The following is a 20554-nucleotide window of genomic DNA, read 5'->3' as shown; positions in this document are numbered from 1 at the left end:
AGGAGGTCTTCCATCCTAGTACTAACTGGGGCTGCCCCTGCTCAGCTGCCGAGATCTGTCAGGATCGGGTGTCAGGGTGGCATTTAACTGCCTACCATCCAACATACCCTGCTCCTTAATCCATGCCTCCTCCCCATGGGGTGGTGCTGCCCCACGGGCAAAGCTGTCCCCTGTAACCCTGCAACGAAGTTTCATGTCATTAGTGATGGGTCTGTATCCACGATGAAGATGCCGCCAGTGGATTGACTGGAAGAAGTGAAGAGCATTACCCACCTTGCCTGCCACCCAGAACTGGGGATGAATCATAGAATCAGTAGGGTTGGAAGAGACCTCCAAGATCATCAAGTCCAACCTTAATCCAACCCCACTTTGATTGCTAGATCATGGCACTCAGTGCCACATCCAGTCACCTTAAAAAATTCCAGGGTCGGAGAATCCACCACCTCCCTGGGCAGGCCATTCCAATGCCTGACCACCCTCTCTGTAAAGAACTTCTTCCTCATATCCAACCTAAACCTCCCCTGGCAGAGCTTAAGCCCGGGCCCCCTTGTCCTACTGTTGGTTGCCTGAGAGGAGACCAACCCCCACCTGGCTAGAACTTCCCTTCAGGTAAGGTGTATACAGTGCTGAGGTCACCTCTGAGCCTCCTCTTCTCCAGGCTAAACACCCCCAGCTCCCTCAGCCTCTGCCCACAGGACTTGTGCTCCAGTCCCTTCACCAGCCTTGTTGCTCTTCTCTGGACCTGCTCCAGCACCTCAATATCCTTTCGGAACTGAGGGGCCCAGAACTGAACACAGTACTCAAGGTGTGGCCTCACCAACGCAGAGTACAGGGGAAGGATCACTTCCCTGGTCCTGCTGGCCACGCTATTTTTGATACAGGACAGGAACCCACTGGCCTTCTTGGCCACCTGGACACACTGTTGGCTCATGTTCAGTCAATCCAAACCTCCAGGTCCCTTTCTGCCTGGCTGCTCTCCAGCCACTCTGTAGCGCTGCATGTGGCTGTTGTTTATTACAAGTCGCTGACAGAGCGCTGCCTCGCGGGCTTTCGCTGCCGGCGCGGCGCCTCCAGGTTCGCCGAGCGCCGCGGCCGCTCCGGGGAGCAGCGAGACCCGCGGGCCCAATTTATTAATGGCACTGATCGATGTCGCCTTATCAGAGTCGCTCCCGCGAGGGCCGCGCCGCGCGCAAGGCATGCCGGGATCTGTAGTCCCGGCAGCGCCCCATGCGGACGCGTTCCCGCTCCCCGGCGCGGTTTGGCCCCTCCGCCGCCCCGTCCCCCTCCCCGCCCCCGGCCCGTGCCGCCGCGCCGCTCCCGCAGCGCATTCCAGCGTGGGCTCCGCGGCGGGGGGGCGTGTCCTTCTTCCGGGCCTGCCCCTCGTACTGCCTGAACAGAAAAGTGCGATCCTCTGCTAGCGACGGGCTCCTGCCCCACAGAAACAACCCGATGCCCGCCCTCGCACCCGCGTCCCAGTGTAACAATGCTGCTCGGCTCGGCGAGGGGGCGGAGACCGGCGCGGGGGGAGGCGGCGGCGGTCGGGCAGGGAGCGGGCGGCCCGAGAGAAGCCGGGTGAAGCGCGAGGCCGGGGGCCTGCCGGGGCTGGGCCCCGCCCTGACATGCCAACCCGGCAGGCGGCGGCGCAGCAGCTGCGAGCGCCGTGCGTGGGGCCGGGCGGGAGCGGGAGCGGCGGGAGGAGCGGGCAGGGACGGGGGCAGTGGGGCTGGGGCGCCGGGGGCTCCCGTCACCGCAGGGCTGAGCCCTCCGCGGGCCGGGTGGGCTGTAGCGGGGCTGGCGGGTGCCCGTGGGTGCCGGTGGTGCTGAGTGCCGCTGTCGCGCAGGTCTGTCCCCCGTGCCCCGCCGCAGGATGGAGTTCGAGCTGCTGGAGAACGACGTGCTGGAGTCGCTGGAGGACCTGGGGTAGGTGTGCAGGGCTGGGGGAGCGGGAGGGTGGGACGCGGCGCCGCTGCCCGCCCCACAGAGCGCGGGCGGTGCCGCCCGGCAGGGCCGGGGTGTAGGTCCCTTTCCGTCAGAGCTGCCCCCAGAGCGGGGCCGGTGCGGATGCCCCGGGACCAGGCGGGCCGGTGTTCAGCTGTACGGCCTTGGCTGACCTCTCATCTCTCCCTGCGCGGAGTCTCCTTGATTCATGCGGTGCCGTCTCGTCGGTAACCCCTCTGCTGGACAGAGCGGCCCTAGCTGGGGGTGGGAAGGGATAAAGAGGCTTTTTGAGAGAAGTCATACAAGAAGAAAACTTCCAGCTTTTATATTTAGTGGGAAAAAAAGTAAAAACAATCGCACATGGCAGAGTGTTTTTCCCCCTTTTTTAAAATTATAATATCGCACTGAAAACTTGTGCTGTTTAAACCTGTTACTTCCTTGGTCAGTAAAGGTTGTATACAAATGAAAGGGAGAGCACAGAGAGCACAGCCCTGCTGTGAGCTCCCATGTCTGTTGAGAGTTCAGAGGAGAGGCAGCTACAATTTCACTGCTGCTGGTTCTGTGCAAACAGCTGTATTTACTCACATTGGCTGCAGTCCCATAAATCACTTTGTGGCTACAGTCATTATGCTCCAACAAAGATTATATTTCCAGGCTAAGTTGGTGATGATAGTTCCAAAGCCTGACAAATAGGCTTCTGTTTTGGCAGGTATTTCTCTGCCTGAAATGTGGAAAGGTCTCTTTGCACTGACAAACACACTGTGATTGGTTCCTTTTTCCTGTTGTGTGTTAAGAAGGATATCAGTGGCCTGAAGGAGTTGGGATTTGTGCTCCTCTTCTTTGCAATTATAGACAGAAAATGGTGTCGATTTTCAACATCAATAAATAGAGTGAGCAGGGAAAGCAGATGAACAGATAAGTCATTTCAACCAAGGCTGGCAACAGGCAGTGAAAAGAAAATCTGGAAGACCTGAGATTTCAAAAGTATTGGTAACACCTGGGAAAACTACTGCATGTGTCTAAGGGACTTCTGTTTCCTGGTGCCTGGAAAGACTGGACTGTTTGAAGTTCTGTGCTTTGGCTCTACAGTTCTTCATGGTTCAACTTATTTTTTCTAATCAGTTGCTGAAGACATTTCTAGTATATTAGTTGATTATTTTTTAATAGCTCTTCATGTCTAAGAGCTGTTTCTTTTTGCAGTTTGCTCCAGGTGCTCAGACGTGTTCTCTTGCCTTGCAATACAGTTTGTTGAACTCCTGAGAAAGCAAACAGACCAGATAGCACAATGTTACCAACAGAGAGGTGTAGCTCTGGAACATGTGCCATTGGCAGGAATGGGAGGAAAAAGCTGCTTGCAGTCAGGAATCTGCAAGTTGGTTTATTGGTCAGATACATGTGTAGCTAAAATCATAATTATCAGGGATAACACAGTCAAGATGTCATATCTGTCAAAGAAAAATTCTAGAAAAGGGGTCTCTGGCATGACCAGTGACATAAATTGTGATCCTGGCAAAGAAAAAGGCTTGTCATCACTTCCTTTCTACTGCAGTCTATACCTGGATGCTTCTGTTTTGAGCCCCAGATGTTGCTGTACACCTGTGGGTCTGCAGTGTCTGTGGGATGGGTCTTAAACTTGCTCTCATTAGCTGCTTGGAAGTGTCTGGCCTCCTGTGGTCGTGGAGTAGGGTTGTAATACATCAGATTAGAGCTTCCCACCACCTGCTAGTGATTAACTCTCAAGTCAAGCTGCTCTGTGAGGTAAAAGTTATTTTTGAGTGTGGCTTCATCATTTTAGTTGACTGAAGTAACAGGCCATTACAGCAAAGGCCAAATCCTTTCTATGTGATGGTAAGCACAAGAGCAGAGTGAGAAGAATAATCTTTCAGCTTGTGCTCTCAAAGATTTTTTTTGCTCCTGAGGTTGGCCAAGGGTTGCCTGGACTCGCTGGATTGTTGTGATGTAGTGGGTGACTTTACCCAGAAGTTTCAAAGGGAGATTTCTGTTGGTTATGGACATTCTTCAATGTCTTTCTGGTTTGGGTGCAGTATATTAAAATAGTATTGTGACTTTTAAAAAAATACTCTGGTAAACTCTGTGCTTCCACCTGGTTGAAAAGCAGTCTGTTTTCTACTCTTCCTTCTTCCCCTGAGAGATCATCAGTACACAGGTGTCCTGAAAACTACATCTTCTAAGACATAATCAACAACCCCCTGCAGCGCTACAGGCTGGGCACAGAGTGGCTGGAGAGCAGCCAGGCAGAAAGGGACCTCGGGGTACTAATTGACAGGAAGCTCAACATGAGCCAACAGTGTGCCCAGGTGGCCAAGAAGGCCAATGGAATCCTGGCCTGGATCAAAAATAGCGTGGCCAGCAGGACCAGGGCAGTGATCCTTCCCCTGTACTCTGCATTGGTGAGGCCACACCTTGAGTACTGTGTTCAGTTCTGGACCCCTCAGTTCAGAAAGGATATTGAGGGGCTGGAGCGGGTCCAGAGAAGAGCAACAAGGCTGGTGAAGGGACTGGAGCACAAGTCCTGTGGGCAGAGGCTGAGGGAGCTGGGGTTGTTTAGCCTGGAGAAGAGGAGGCTCAGAGGTGACCTCATCACTGTCTATAACTACCTGAAGGGAAGTTATAGCCAGGTGGGGATTGGTCTCTTCTCCCAGGCACTCAGCAACAGGACAAGGGGGCACGGGCTCAAGCTCTGCCAGGGGAAATTTAAGTTGGAGATCAGAAGAAAATTCTTTCCAGAGAGAGTAATCAGGCATTGGAATGGGCTGCCCAGAAAGGTGGTGGATTCACCATCCCTGGAGGTTTTTAACCTGAGATTGGACGTGGTGCTGAGTGCCATGATCTGGTAAATGGACTGGAGTTGGACCAAGGGTTGGACTTGATGATCTTGGAGGTCTTTTCCAACCCAATCGATTCTAGGATTCTGTGATTCAGCACTGCAGATGTGTTGAGGGTGTAGTTCCCAATATGTGTTCAGCATAAAATAAATCTATCAAAGGACATGGTCACAGTAGACATTAACAAACTCTTCTTTTGTTTTACTTTCCAGTTACAAAGGTCCATTGTTGGACGATGGAGCGCTGGCTCAGGCAGTGTCTCATGGAGCCAGTTCCCCTGAGTTCACCAAACTCTGTGCTTGGTTGGTGTCTGAGTTAAGGCTCTTCTGTAAACTAGAGGAAAATGTGCAGGCAACTAACAGTAAGTAGTCCTGACTGCAGCACAGCCATGCACTTTATATGTGTTCTTGTGTGCTCTAAAGATGTGGGCTCACAGTATCTGTTGTAGCAAGGAGTGTTGTGTGCATGCTGTCAGATTTTGGATATTTTCCTGCTCAGACTTCCCTAATGAACAGCCAGTAAAGACTGGAATAATAGTGGCAATCAATCAGTCTTTCTTCTGGAATTAGCTTTTTCTTTTATTTGCTCAACAGTGGAGTTTTTTAAAGTTTTTAGGTGTATTTAGGGAAATGTTAATGCTTGCGGGATTTTTATTAGATCATGAAAATACTTTTATTTCAATGCTTCTGTTTGTAATTTTTGTGTAAGAAATACCTACTGTTCAAGGTAACATCCTCATGACTACAGTAACCATATTTTCTTTGTATTGTTGGTTACCTTTGCTCTGTGTATACAATGTATTTTTCCTTCTTCATGAAAAACTCTGAGAAGGATCCTGAAAGCATTTGTTTGTTTATCATTTTGGTAGAGTAAGCAAGCCTTAGTTTTCAAACAAATGGTACTTTTTCATCAACTGGTCATGGCATTCTACTGATTAAATTGTTAATTGGTATGATAACCCGCATTTCTGAATATCTGATGTATTAACTCATAATGCCTTTATGAGCTTAACTTTCTATTTACTCTGTGGCCAAAGGTTACTGCCTTTCACCTCTACATCTTTTCCTCTTTCTCTCTGTTTTTGACATGTTCATCCTTTCTTTGAATGTGTTTCATTCCCTTTACTGTAACAAAACAGCATCTCACCTCTTCTGGTAGTGTAAGGTTCCCACTGTATGTTTTGTGTGAAAATACAATCCAGTGGTGTTCTAACACCTGTTCCAAATTCTGTAAATGCAGAGATAGAAACATGTTAGCTGACTACCATCAAGTCCTGCCTTCATTTTGTGTGTCTTGAGTTTGTAAATAACAGACAATTGGGGTTGAAGTCTCATTTCAGAAGATAAAAAATGTTATCTCTAGTTAATCACTGTTTTTTTATTTATCAAACTTGGATTAGTTTCCATAATTTTGGACAGAAGTATCAGACATGGGTTTGGTTTCTGTGACTTAATTATTTTTAAATGATATTGGTATGAAATTAAAAACTCCATTGACAAATCTGAGCTTACAGGTAGAAGTAGTAAAAACTGTAAGAAGAGCTCATAAACCTTGTTTGTTATTCATGACTTTGTCAGAACTATCTAATACATTTGTAGTGGGAGAGTTAGTTGATATTTAATGTACACCAGTAAAATCTACAATGCTTTTAATGTCACATTTCATTGTGGAAGTTGTCAGTATCTGTCTGTTGTAGCTGGGAAAAGCTGTCAGTGAAATGTAATTTTACAATAATGGAGCATGTTATGATTCCAAATAGGTTGTGCTTTGTCTTTGAGGAATGCATTTGAAATGTCTTTGAAAGAAAGCATTTGTCTTCCATTAAAAGCAGGTTTTAATACTAAGTAGCAACTGGAGCAAAGCATGTATGTTTTTTTAAATAGCTAATTCATTCTGATCATAGCCCCATATAGATCAGCTGTAAAGAAATTATTATCCTTTTTTCTTAAGGTCCAAACGAAGCAGAAGAATTTCAGCTTGAAATGAGTGGGTTGCTGGCGGAAATGAACTGTCCATATGCATCATTAACATCAGGAGATGTGACAAAACGCCTTCATAATCAAAAGAACTGTCTCTTGCTGCTTAGTAAGTTAAAAGGGCGCTTGCAAACAAATCTGGTTTTGTTCAAGATTCATTGCATTGTTTCTTACACTTACTGAGATACCATTTTGTTTACCACAATGCGCCACAATGTAGTTACCTAAAACTATGCGCTTTTTTCTGTAATTTACAGCATCAGAATATCATACATTCTGTGTTTATCAGTCAGTATATAGCCAGTATATGATGGAAAGTATTCTATTAACCATTTTCATATTCACTTGGAAAAAGCCTGTCCTGTTATTTCTCAGAAGGTACACAAAGAGGGAATAATTCGAACACTTCTGCCAGAATTTAGCCACTGAATCCCATTTAGAATGGTGGTAAAAATGACCACTAACATCAGCTGTGTCATCATTTTGGAGCCCCCAGTGCAAGGTGCAATAAGACCTTCATTTTCCTACGCTGGCAGCAATTGGAATTGTGATAAAGAGAAAATGTTTTATCCCAGCTCACAGTTCTTTTAATCATCTTCCTTTGTAAATAGCTTCAGTGGTGCTTTCTGCTGACTGAAAGGAAATTAACATTAGCAGTGGTGATGTCCTCTGTTTTCCACCCAGCAGGTCTCAATGGCTAAATTGGTTTTATTTCTGCTTGGAAAATATTAGAGGCAAAGAAATAGTATTTGAATTTGTGAAAAGTGTGTGATACTGATTCACATTAAAATAAAAAAAAAAGTGTCAGAAATTGTAGTACTAATTTTAATCTAATCTTTTTCATTGCTTCCTCAGTTGCTGCTGATTCTTTAAACTTTCAAAACTGAAATTTAGTTTTGCCTTCAACTGAGATATAAGAACTTAATTACAGAGTAGGTTCCTGTATTTCAATAGTAGGAGGATTAGTAGACTTAATCTGAATTTTTTTATTATATGTTCAAAAATGTCAGATGAAGTGAGATAGTTGTTGCATTTAAGCTATTTTGTAGCTCAAACAATCTGCTTTTTAGCTTAATTTCTGTAAGCCAAGCCATTCAGTAAGTTTGGCTTGCCTGTGACACACAGTTTATCCCAGAGGTCCTCTGTGATGTACGTTTTGGTAATATAAGGCCGTGTTCAGGAGCTGAACTCTGGTATCCCATCTGGTAGGAATGCTGTGTTTACTGTCAAATGTGAAATTCCAGTAATGCCAAATTCCTTTTTTGTGTACCATGATGGTTGCACAGCTTTCTTTAACTGCATTCAGTGAACTTATTAGGTGTCCTCTTGTATGTGAGCCATAAAATCAGGGGTTCTTTTCAGGAGAAACAGAATAACCCTCTGTAATGAAATGCCCCAGGGTATTTTGTGTTTTAACACAATTCAGCACAGTTTATGTCAATTGGAAAATGTAGCAGTATTGCTGGGAGGGGAAAGCACCAAGTAAATGTAAGTAGTTAGGATTGATTGTCTGGTGTGCAGCATGACTGGAATACAATATTAAGTACTGGTATCTCCAAAAATAAAAAGTACAAGTTTCAGGTTGGTTAAGAAAAGATCTGCTGAAAAGACTCGCTGTCTGAAGAAAATTTGTCTTACAGTGATAGGCTTAAAAATTTCAGTCTTTGTCAGAGGAGGTTGAAGGTCACTTAAATGTGATCTCTGGATTCTTCAAACAAAATTCTGCTGTTAGTTTCTTTTTCAAAAGGCCTGAAAAGAGTATAAATAGTTGAAAGTTCAATGTAAGAAAAATCTGTATGAAGTAATCTGAAAGAATTTACAAGGAATTCTTCACTGCTTTACATATCCTAAATATTTTCTAATTTATAAGGTGTTCTGTGCCTTTAGCAGAAGGTATTCTAGAAATTTAGAAGAAATTCTAGAGATCGTTAAGATTCTGGGTCCTTTTCTTGATCTTTTTATCCCAATTTTGTAAGTAGTAAGCTGCTCATGCATAGCAGTGGGTTTACTTCCTGCTCACAAGTCCATCTTCAGTATCTGTTTTTCAGTCCTTATTTTTAGAAATATTTATTTACATTATTGTTATGGTCACCCAGTGTGGTTCATAATAGAAGTGTTGGTTAAACATGTGCATTTTTTTTTAATTCAAGCTGTAAAGTTGTGACAACTGCAGAAAAGGCTGTTTTATCACTGTAAGTTTATATCACTGTAACTGATACCTGATGCTGAAATTTTGGGTATATATCATGTTCAGGAGTGGTGATGCTGATTTTTCTTTTTTTGTTTGATAAAGGAGTTCTAATGTGGTAGGCTCTCGCAGTTCTGATGTTGAGGAGAACTGCAGGCATTGTAGTTTCTATTTTCATTAGTTAAAGCCTGTCTTACTGAAGTTATTGTAAACTGGAATTCTCAATAGTACCTTTAAGTGGGATTAATTTTCCACTACATTTTGCCTGGGGAAGTAGAGGAGATTCCTTCAGCATTTCACTTCTCTTTCCTTGTTGCTTTGCTTTATTTCCTAGAGCCTCCAGGAGTGCTTGCTTGTCTCCCCTATAGTGCATATCCCAGTCACTCATCTGGCTTGTTTCCACGTTCACTGTTTCCTGTCTTTGCTGGGCAAAGCCTGAAGGAAAAGACCTGTGCTCCTTTGAACTCCGGGATGAATACCTGCTGGAATCATAGGGATTTTTTCCAGGCTTTAGTTGGTTGTACTAAACCCATCCCCTGTTGTTGTGTTTCTAGCGTTGAACTCAGTGATGATTAGAAATGAATGTTCTGTGGATACAAAAGTTCCAGCCCTCTCTCTTTCTAAAACAGTCCATTTGCACATTTGTTGGTTGTAAGTGCTTGAGTTTTCTCTGGTTCTGAAATAATTTATTTCTGTGTATCTGATGCTCAAATCTAATTTTTCTTAACCCCAGCATACCTCATCTCAGAACTGGAAGCTGCCAGAATGCTGTGTGTGAATGCCCCTCCTAAAAAAGCACAGGAAGGAGGGGGCAGTGAAGTCTTTCAGGAGCTGAAAGGAATATGTATTGCTTTAGGCATGTCCAAGCCTCCTGCGAACATCACCATGTTCCAGTTCTTCAGTGGAATTGAAAAAAAAGTAAGATCCAAAGAAAGAAAAATGGGAATATTTATGATGTTACTGTTTTGATGGAAAATAGTTCTTGTACCTGGGTGAGACTTGCTGCTTGTGAAACTCTGGTGATTGAATTGTGAAGGAGAATTAGTTTGTTTTACTGAGTATGCTGAGAGCTGGGACTTTGAAAATTAATTTAAAGGCTTTTTCCATGCCAAGGCACAACGTCACAGGCTACTGCTATTGCAGCCTTCCAGGGTGGCTGCTCTAGGTTGAATGTCATTGCAGAAGACCTGGAAAATGCTGAGCTTACACCTCAGGAAGAATGTTAAAGAGAAATATTCTCCAAGAAATAAGCACACTAATTTTTACAGGAACCCAATGTTCTAAAAATGTTCATGTTAAAATGATGGTGTAGCTAAAGTAAAGTTTACACCTTTTCCGTAAGGCTTCATCAGTTCTTGTGATTCCATTATTTTTGTTTTTTACATGTGTGTGTCCTCCAGGCTGTTGTGATTTTTTTAAAAAGAAATTTACTTTTGTTTGAGTAATTTTTATAAAGCAGAGAAATTAAATGGAATGGACTGCCCAGAGCAGACACAAAGGGTGGCGGACTGAAAGCTTTTAAGTCACATTTAGTAACTGAACAGCTGAAGAGAACCTGTTTAAAGAACAGATATAATTGCAAAGCTCCCCCAAATACTGTCAGAGTGTGACTGACCTATTAGTTGCATTGTACATAAACAAATCCAAGCAACTGACATAGTGTTCCATTTCTTTCCAAGATATCAGTTGGGTTTGACTGATTTAAGAAGAGGAGAAGGATAGTTTTCCATCGGGACGATGGGTTTCCATCAGGAGTCCAGGGTGTAGAATGGAAGCAGTTTCTTTGCAATTTTGGCATTGTGATGGGTGCTAAATAGACACACAAGAAATCTGTACTTCCATTTTCTATAAAAGGTAGAAAATGTTCCTACCAATGAACAATGCTAGTGAGCTTTGCTGTTTAAAGAGACTGTAAAAATACAGGACATAAAATTCTGTTACATTTTAGTCATATATTTCTCTTTCACATTGTTTAGTAAGGTTAAATGAATATTATGTCAATGACATATTAAAAAAGCCCTACACAGGCCACATAGCCTAATAAAACACACCAGGAATCTCTAACCTACAGGTTTTTTAGAAATTGTGTAGTGTTTACAGTCCACACACCTCAGATGTTGGTATGATTTGCGAAAAAAGTAAATCTGACTAATAACTGAAAAACTTAATTCACTTTGAAAATACATCACTAAGTCGAGCAAAATGTGAAAATTTCAATAACAGGGTGAAAATTTTGCTCTTGACTGTAAGATGATGGTTGTAACAAGAGATCCTCCTGAAGTTCTGTTGTTTTTAAACAGCGAGAATGACAATGTTCTGATTTAACCTGTGAAAATCAAGGTTCCTTTTTCTTTACACATACATAGTACACTTTGAAGTAGGATTTTTGTGTAATTGAGTCTCTTTGTTAATGATCCACCGCATTCAAAAAAGGAACTGCTCATACTTGAATGAACTGCTGCCTCTGCTGTTTGAAAGAATTTAGGTTAAAATCTTCAAGTTAAGTAAATTTGGCTCAGCAGCATTAGAAAAGTTGGTCACTGGGTGTCTTAAATCACTTGCTGGAATGAACAGCAAGCAAGTTGAAAAGGTGGTTTTGCAGCAGACAAGTGAAGTTATTTTGTTTGGGTTTTCTTCCAGCCTACTTTGATCCAAGTTTTTGTCACTGGTACTCCATTTCTTGCCCCTGAAGTCCTCAGAGATTTTGAGATGCGATGATGATCTAAATTGTGCCCAAACTTTTAAAATACAAGTTAAATTTAAAAATTTTCTTCTTTTAATTGCAAAGAGGGGTCCTTTATGTTGTGCTGTATTTCACATAGTCAATACAACCTTTTTGATAGAAGTGTGTGGGGTTTTCTGAATTAAAGAGATGATGTATAGAATAATCCCTCTGTCTTCAAGAGAAGCTGTAACACCTCATGGTACAGTTTTAGCTGTAGATCTACTCTATAGTCACTTCTCTTAATTTCTAAATAGTTATAGCTGAGACTACCAGATAGATAGAAGTGGCTGCTTTCCAAAAGAAGTGTGCTTGGTTCTTTGTTCTGAAGAAAACAGCTTGATACTGTAGGCTGCTCTATCATGCCTTTCATTGTCCAACAGTCCTCTCCTTTAATTTGAATCTTGAAAAGCCTTTTTTTTTAGCCAATGCTTATATTTTTATGTCTCCTAACAGCTGAAGGAAACTCTAGCAAAGGTTCCACCTAATCATGTTGGAAAACCTTTATTGAAAAAACAACTGGGGCCAGCTCACTGGGTGAGTAGTTGCAGGTATTAGAGCCTTATTGCCCTCGTTCAGGTATATGAAATATTCATCTTGATTCCATGTGTTGCAATGTGATTTTTCTCTTTCTGAAGATAGGACAATTTCTTGCAGTATAACACATATGTTGGTACAATAAATGTTCAGCATATGATAAGATCTCAGACTCATGAATCTGTATGTTCAGGTGCAGGCTAAACTTTTCCAAAATAAGGGAGATTTACAGTGATGGTGCTGACCAGCATGCTTGTGCAGTAGAGTAACCCTTCCTCTCCTTCCCTTTGCCAGCACTGTCTGCGTGACCCAGCCTTGCTGAGATGGTGTCACATCTCCTACTGTGGCTTCTTTGTAGCTAACTTGTGGGTCTGTTCATAATTTCCTCCTCTTTCTCTCATTTGGAGTAGTCTCCTTCCTTCATAGCCTCTCCAAGAGGCACTGAGGATGCAGGTGGGAGCTGGGAGGGGCTGTACACCAAGGCTGCAGGGCTGTGATCGTTTCCAGCTGGGATTTGTCACCTGCTGCTGTAGGAGGATGGTGCCTGGGTTAAACACTGCTGCTGCACTGGCACAAAGCTATGGCCACTGCTGCAAGACTGCAAGTCTCTCTTGTGTCTCTTGCTCATCTACTCCCAACAGTCTCCTTCCATCAGCAGTTGTTGTGAGACTAAAAGTGGGCCCCACCACCCTAGTCCAGCCAGGCTACAGTCAGTACATAAATTATTTCCCTCATGTCACCTGTTGTTCTGACTAGACCATTGTCTGCTACCAGGTGTCTTTCTTATGAGGTGGCTTTACACTGGCCTTTTTTATGTAGGGCACTTTGTTGTCTTGCCTATATGCAGGTTGTGCTTTTATCAAGATTCTCTTACAGTACTTATTTTTTTTGCTTTATCTTTGCTCTATCCTTAGGCTTACTTCTTTTTAAGAAGGCAAGGACACCCTGGTTTCACATATGCCCTTGCTTCAGCTTGTTGCATGTGGTATTTTCTCACTTTTGTTTCTCTGAGCTGATCAGTGTTCAGAAATGCCTCAGCAGTGCATGCAGTTTTTATGGCCCTTCTGAAAAAGACAGCTGTGCTGCTAGAAATTGTAGGAGACTGAACATGAGGATTACAGAGCCTTTGAAGCCTTCAGGAAAACAGCATCAGCAGGCGTAGCTTGGGCTGCGAGTCCATTTGACAAGGCAGATACTTGCAGTCTTAAGCCCTGTGTGTAGTGTCTCTGTTACTCTCTTTCATCCATGTAGTTTACTAAGTAGTAACATTTTATCTGTAATCTACAGGTTATGTTTGCACATTTTTGTTTCAGGAAAAAATTGAAGCAATTAATCAAGCCATAGTCAACGAATACGAAGTCCGAAGAAAACTGTTAGTCAAACGTTTGGATGTTACTGTGCAGTCCTTTGGCTGGTCAGACAGAGCTAAGGTACAAACAACTTGCTGTGAAGTCCTGGTTGGTGGTAATGCTTTAATCTCTGGAAAGCTGCATCATTGTTTCATCCTTCATGAGTGAAAAATAATCACAGGAGTTGTCTGGTTTTGTTTTGAGTTTCTGAAGAAGTTTATGGCAATGTAAGATGACTAAAAAAATTTTACTTAAAACTGATTTGTTGGATTTTAAAACAGTATGTAAAAGGAGAAGGCAGATGGTGTGTAACTATACACCAAAGCCTTTGGAAAAAAATAGAGAAGATCCAGCCATGTGCATTCAGAGTACCATAATGTGAACCATTAAGTGCTGTCTCTGTGTGATGGTAGAAAAGCATCTTCCTGTTGACCATCCCTTATCTTACTTTGTGCTGTCCACAGTGAGCAGATATCCTTATCTCAAAGTGTGTCTGCAAGCACAACTCCACAGATGCACATGAGAAAAGCTGCTAAGGCACAACTTGTTCTTACCTCATAGACAGGGTAATATTTTATGTGCTTCTTTTGTCTTTGAACTGTGCAAGTGGCTGTGACATGAGATCTGTTCTCTCTTGAGTATGTGGTACATATTCTGCCTTTAAAAATAATTCCATTGTTTCCTTTTTTCCTGTGCTTCATAGTGAAAAAGAAATGACAAGATTTAAAAACCAGTACATATAATTTATTTTCTGGGACTAAACCAGATACACTAGCGTGCTGTTAGTTATGCTGCTGACTGTTTGAGACTGAGTTATTAGTGCTAAACTACGACACGCAGAATCATCAATTGTTTTTTCTTGATAAATTTTTTAATCAAAAAGCAACTATAATACTAAACTGTGACCTGTCCTCTTTTCTGTTTCATCACCTGAGTAGGACTTGTACTGGTGTACTATCTCTTGTATTTGTCAGGTTTTATGGTAAATCATTGAAGAACTAGCTGATTGTTTGAATATTTTAATAGTGATTAAAAATCAGCAGAAGCATGGATTATGTTTAAAAAACAAGAACTTGTAATTGTGTTATAGCTTTGGCATTCATAGCCGTTCATGGTTGGGTTTTTTCCTAGGAGAATTTGTAGATGTTTTTGAACTTGACTAGCTACAAGAAGTCATTTCACAAAACCCACAAATTGTGTGCGCAAATTTATATCTATTGAAATGCAAATCTATTTTTTTCCCAACAAAAAGAACAAAACAACAATACAAAATTGGAGAATGTGACTATAGTATTCCACATGTGCCATACAAATTATCTTAAAGGTAACTTTTATCATGATGGTAAAATTTTTTATTTGAGAAGTGTTTCCTTTTTGATTTTCTTTTTTGTTTGGTAAGTATCAGAAAGCAGTAGTATGACTAAACAGCTGCTTCTCCAGATAGTAGAAACAGGGGAAAACCCCTCCTTTGTAGCCTATTATTAGGGTTTTTTAAAGTTAAAATGTCAAGTTTCATCTAAAACAGTATCATAGCACCAAAACACTGTGCTCAGAGCTCAGTCAAACATGCCAGGGAAAAACATACTAGTACTCTGGTGAATACTTTTGCTTCTCATGTCTTTAGCCAGTGTCATGTTCCAGTTTTCTGCCTTTAGGTGAAAAATAGGATTTTAGGATTTTAAAATGTGCTCCTATGTTTTTTGCCCTGTCAAGATATGCTGGAAAACCTGATTTGCCTGTCCTCACTGCCATCATCTGGGGTCCCGACAAAAAGCACTCCTTTTGTGTGTATTCAGATTGCAATCTGGTTTATCCTAACTATAGTATAGCTGTCCTAGCTAGTGTAATGTGCATCACACACTATACTCTGTTGATACCAGAAGAGAGATGCAACTTGTGTTTCAGCTTATGACTGGTAGCACAGATTTCCGTTATGTCTGTCAGCTTGAAAACTTCTGAGGTGTTCAAAAAAGCCAGAATAGTTAACGCTGAAAGGCAGTAGAGAAAGAGAGACTGCATATGAGGCAAAGTTGAGTGTAGGATCTCATCTATAGTTTGGGCACTACGTTTTCAATACAAAGGACTGAATTAGAACAAGCACTAGAAGGCTTTAGTTCTGCCTGTACCTCTTGATGCCTTGTCTGTATGAAGAAGCTAACTGGAATGAAGAGTGGAAAGAGTTAACCCTTTTCTGCTGGTCCAGTGTTGGAGATGGGGTGATGTAGCCTGACTGGAATGGGTGGAGGTCTGGGTGCAGGCACAGGAGGAGGTGTGAAGGCTAAACACAGATGTTGCACTTTCAGTATCTTCTAGACATTAGCAGTAATTCGTATAACAGTATGGCACACTTCTATTCTGTTTGACTCCCTGAAAGCTATACAGTCTGCATGTATATATTGTTAAAATTGTCAACTCATCAGTGTCTTGACAGTAGTTCAGTCAGAATAGTGTTTCCTGTTTACTTACAGAATTAATTTGACAAATGCCAGCTTTGTTGCTGTAATTCTTAGTTACAAGGTGGTTGCGTATTAGCTATTTGTTCTATCTGCAGTAGTGGCTAGTTCTTCAGTGCTGATTTGATTCTTTTGGTGAGGTGTCCCATAGCTTTAGCTGACTGTTTTGTTTTTCTTCTCTCCAACAGAGTCAAACAGAAAAACTTGCTAAAGTCTACCAGCCAAAACGTGCCCTCTTATCTACTAAGTGCTCTATATCCATTGCAAATCTCTTGGCAGCTCGGCAAGATCTGTCAAAGATTATGAGAACAAGCAGTGGGTCCATCCGAGAGAAGACTGCATGTGCCATTAATAAGGTACCTTTGGTGACAAATGGCTTCTTCTGTTGGGAATATTTAAGTAATTTGAATGCAGCAATAAATCCTCTTTTTTTTTTAGGAATGTAAGTGGAATTTTGAAATAAAGGATAAAAATTTGGTGTTCATATATACTCCAGGCTATGCATCAGTGCATTATGAACACTGCAATTTCAGCTGTTTAGGTTCAGAGTGCCCCTTCTTTAGGGCAGTAGAAAGTTGCTGAAATGTCTTTTATTACTTTTAGTGGGAGTAGGCCTGCTCTGTCTGATCAGAATTACTGAAGTCATTATAGTGCTGCTACCTAATTTTGCCACTGTGTCTTTAAATAACACCTACATAATAACTGTGCTTCTGGTCTGTGTAAATAAAATGTATTAAGATCACAAAGCAAGGATCCTACAAGTTAGATTGCCATGGTTACACAAATAGATTGTAGTCAAGGGTATAGTTCTAGTAATGATGTAGTAGGAACAGGATTTAGACTAAACAATTTACCTTGTTTCAAAGGTTGTGATTTTACAGGAGTAACAGGCTCACAAGCAATAGCTGTGTACAGCAGGGCACTTGGTGCTTTAACAATTGTGGCTGTAGGTGCATGCTTTTCTACCTTCTGAGTACCAACTGTAGTTCAGCTAAAGCTCTAATTAATTTATGAGAAAATGGTAGTGTGCTGATTTGACCACAGCCCATCCACCCCAAACAATTTTTGCACCTTTTAGTGTTTTTGGAGTGTGGAGTGTAAGAAATTAAGTGATAAGACTGTATCATCAAGACTGTGTGTATGTTTTACTAGAATACAATACTGCCCTTCTGGTGATCCATATTCTATTAATTTACCTCCATTATCAATTTTAAATGTTTTTCCAAGACAGTAACATAGAATAACAAAGTAGCCTACTTCCCTTGAAGTTTTTTTGTTACATTGTTTTAAAATTTGAAGCAAGTGTCCTGTTCCATTTTAAGTCTTGCTGAATTCTTGAGTCACACCATCCTTGGACAGCTGAACACTTGTAGAGTCTTGCTCAACTCTGATTAGTGCTGTGTGACACCTCTCTGTTGCTGTATAAATTTTTGCATGTCCTTACTGAAAAATTGAATTCTTTGCCCTTTCTTTACCAAACCAGTGGCTTCTACAGCAATTCAGAGCAGTAGTTATGAGTCTGTGTTGCTCCTGTACCTGTTCTTGTTTGAGATTAGACAGCACTGGTAAAAAATTAGGTGAGAGACTGCATTGATGCTGCCCATGCTTGTGTGCCTGCTGTGTGAACAAAAAAGACAGGTCTTCTGACTTGCCTAGTTAGCAGCACTTCAAGCACTAGGTAATCCCTGTTTAAATTTTTTTATGGGAATCAGAGGTCTGTCATGCTCAAACAGGCAGAAATTTCCCTCTGGATGTAAAAACTTTGAAGTGGCTGCGGTTTGTGGTGTGTTTGAGTAAATGTGACTCTTCAGGGAGGTGTTACAACTCCTATCACAGTTCTCCCTTTCCCTTTGCAGGTGCTGATGGGCAGAGTGCCTGACAGAGGAGGGAGGCCCAATGAAATTGAACCACCACCTCCTGAGATGCCACCGTGGCAGAAAAGACCAGAGGGTGGTCCACAGCAAGGAGGTGGCAGAGGAGGAAGAGGTGGCTATGAATCTTCCTATGGAGGGCGAGGAGGTTACGATCACGGGGGTCACGACCGAGGAGCAAGAGGAGGCTACGACTCATCATACGGAGGGCGTGGAGGTCATGAACAGGGAAGCCATGATCGAGGGGGACGAGGAGGACGTGGTGGTTATGATCATGGTGGCAGAGGAGGTGGAAGAGGAAACAAGCACCAAGGAGGCTGGACAGATGGCGGAAGTGGTGGCTACCAGGATGGCAGCTACAGAGAGAGCAACTACAGAGATGCAGGTTTTCAAACAGGTGGCTACCATGGTGGTGGCGGCGGCTACCAAGGAGGAGGCTATGGTGGCTACCAGTCGTCTTCTTATTCTGGAAGTGGCTACCAAGGGGGTGGTGGTGGTGGCTACCAGCAAGACAACAGATACCAAGATGGTGGGTCCCACAGTGACCGAGGGGGTGGGCGTGGAGGAGGGAGGGGTGGCCGTGGCGGTCGTGGTGGCCGTGGAGGTCAAGGAGGAGGCTGGGGGGGCAGAGGTGGGCAGAACTTTAATCAAGGAGGGCAGTTTGAGCAGCACTTCCAGCATGGAGGTTATCAATATAACCAATCTGGCTTTGGACAAGGAAGACACTTCACCAGCTGAGGCTGCTAAAAACTTACACTTCAGCAGAGCTCACATAATAGAAACCTGGTTTCAGAGGCTTGACTTAATTGCTGCTTCAATTAGTACAGGTTTGTACATGGCAGGGAGACTCTCTTTGAGTGGAATATTTTCTATTAAGTAAAGTACAACTTTGTGTAGACCTCCCTACCTGCCTCCAACCTGTCTGACTTAAAACCCTCATCAGTACCCACTGCACCCTAAACATCAACTAACAGCCATGCTTTTTGGATGTTAGACTGGTTCCCTCTGATCAAAGCACTTTTGTTCTGAACCTGTCTGCTATGTTTGCCTTCCATTTTGATTTAGAAAAATACCAAGACCTGTCAAATTTGTCTGTTGTAAACACTAGAATTTCTGCTTTTTCCCCCCCAAATCGTTGTTGAATTACGTGTTCTAAAACCAGTTTGAAGTATTGCTTTTTGACTTGCTGACCTCTTGTTCTAGTCACAGTGCTGTTACACACACACGTGTGTGTGTGTGTGTACCATGAACTCCCTCTGACAGAGGTTTTTGTCTATTATATGAGCTCTGCTGTGGATGCCATGTTCAGTAGCCTTATCTCCTGCTAAACAGTTTTCCCACCTGCTCAACTCTGAAGACTGACCGCCGCCAAAATCTGCAAAGATCATTTCAAACTTAGCTAAATTGTGAACCGATAGTGTGTGTAGGCCTGTAGTTAGGTGTAGCAATTCAAACTGACCTGCATCCATCCAAAACAAGTTGCTCCTCCTCCAAACCTAATTTTTACTTGAAATCAGCTAGAAGAAGTGACAAACTGAAGTTTATTTTATTTGCAAGTTAATACCACTGGCTCAGCAAATGTAAGGCAATTTGTTTTGGGGGTTGTCTCTTTAAGGAAATGCACTACGGCCTGGGAAAATTAGTTCCTGCCTGGAGGAAGCCCTTTTATTATTGCTGCAGAAAACAAAACCTGGCTGAGTTTGGTGTTCTGATGTTTGAGTTTTTTTCTTTACTGAAAGCCACATAATGCTTCTTGCTGGGTTTTTTTGTGTACATAAACATTGTCAAGCTGTGAAAGAAAATGGCTGAAGGTGTGCTGTTGTACAAAAGGTGAGCAATAAAAGTATCTGTATGTTCCTTTTGCTTTAGTTTCTTTTCCTTGGTGTAGTAAAAAGGAGTTGCTACAGTTGCTGGCAATTCTTGGGGTTTTCTGTCTGCTTCATATATTTTCCATTTTAATCTATTTTAGATTTTGTAGTTATCGCAGCTGTACTGTGTGTTCTGCCCTTTGAGAAGCTGTTGTAACAGGAGTAGATGGGAGGAACTGATCTTCAGTTACTCTGAGTTTGTGCTGTTCCTCCCTCTGAACTGGTGTAGCAGCATGTAATACTGTCTCTTGCTGTATAAAATTCTCAGGCTATGTGAGGACCTGCCTCTCAGTTTTTCTCCTGCCTGCCATGTGAACATGGTATGCTGCTTGTGGGAATTCCCCTGATGCTTTCCAGCCTTGTGGAAAGTTCGTGCTACAGTGCTTAGATCATGGCAGAGGCCATGCTGATGGCAGAGTCTGCCTGACGTGTCCATGGAGCTGAATCCAGGTTGATGCAGACAGAAGTTCCTTGGGTTACAGAATTTCTGTAAAGCTGGTGCTGCTGTAATTCAAGCTGATCATGTAAGTACGCTGATAAACATTGCTTAGAGCTAATTTGCCTGTATTTCTTTCCATGGTCAACCTGAAAATCTGTTTAATTTATTGTGGCCACTAGATGCTGCTAATGATTCACAGGCTGGAAGCAAAAGTCCCTGTGAATGGCACTTGGGAATCTGACTTAATGGCTCTTCTCCTTTAGTGTTTCAAACAAATTTAACAAGCCTGATGAGGGAAGAGCTTTCTAAATTGAATCCAGGTCTTTGAGGATCACTGATAACAGATCTCTCTCTGCATAATACCGTT

General features: G+C 42.6%; 1 protein-coding gene across 2 annotated transcripts; it reads left to right on the top strand.

Moving 5' to 3' along the window:
* Positions 1 to 1384: 1384 nt before the first annotated feature.
* On the top strand, positions 1385 to 19737 carry FAM98A (family with sequence similarity 98 member A). 2 transcript variants are annotated; one of them, XM_071575963.1, is made up of 9 exons: positions 1385 to 1477; positions 1842 to 1920; positions 4997 to 5145; positions 6735 to 6869; positions 9682 to 9866; positions 12127 to 12207; positions 13521 to 13637; positions 16198 to 16365; positions 17866 to 19737. In XM_071575963.1, the coding sequence occupies exons 1-9, from the start codon at positions 1450 to 1452 to the stop codon at positions 18616 to 18618; spliced, it is 1695 nt and encodes a 564-aa protein (XP_071432064.1). In that variant the 5' UTR covers positions 1385 to 1449; the 3' UTR covers positions 18619 to 19737. The 2 variants fall into 2 exon arrangements, with proteins under 2 accessions (XP_071432064.1, XP_071432072.1); XM_071575971.1 differs by lacking the exon at positions 1385 to 1477 and adding an exon at positions 1590 to 1660.
* Positions 19738 to 20554: the final 817 nt, after the last annotated feature.

Source organism: Pithys albifrons, chromosome 2 (assembly GCF_047495875.1).
Source record: "Pithys albifrons albifrons isolate INPA30051 chromosome 2, PitAlb_v1, whole genome shotgun sequence".
In the NCBI taxonomy this organism is placed as follows: domain Eukaryota; kingdom Metazoa; phylum Chordata; class Aves; order Passeriformes; family Thamnophilidae; genus Pithys; species Pithys albifrons.
This window is presented reverse-complemented; position numbering and strand designations above follow the sequence as displayed.

Coding starts and splice junctions, on each gene's coding strand:
- FAM98A (XM_071575963.1), top strand. CDS start 1,450: ATGCCCGCCCTCGCACCCGCGTCCCAGT. Junction 12,208..13,520: donor AACTGGGGCCAGCTCACTGG/GTGAGTAGTTGC, acceptor TTTTTGTTTCAG/GAAAAAATTGAAGCAATTAA. Junction 16,366..17,865: donor CTGCATGTGCCATTAATAAG/GTACCTTTGGTG, acceptor TTCCCTTTGCAG/GTGCTGATGGGCAGAGTGCC.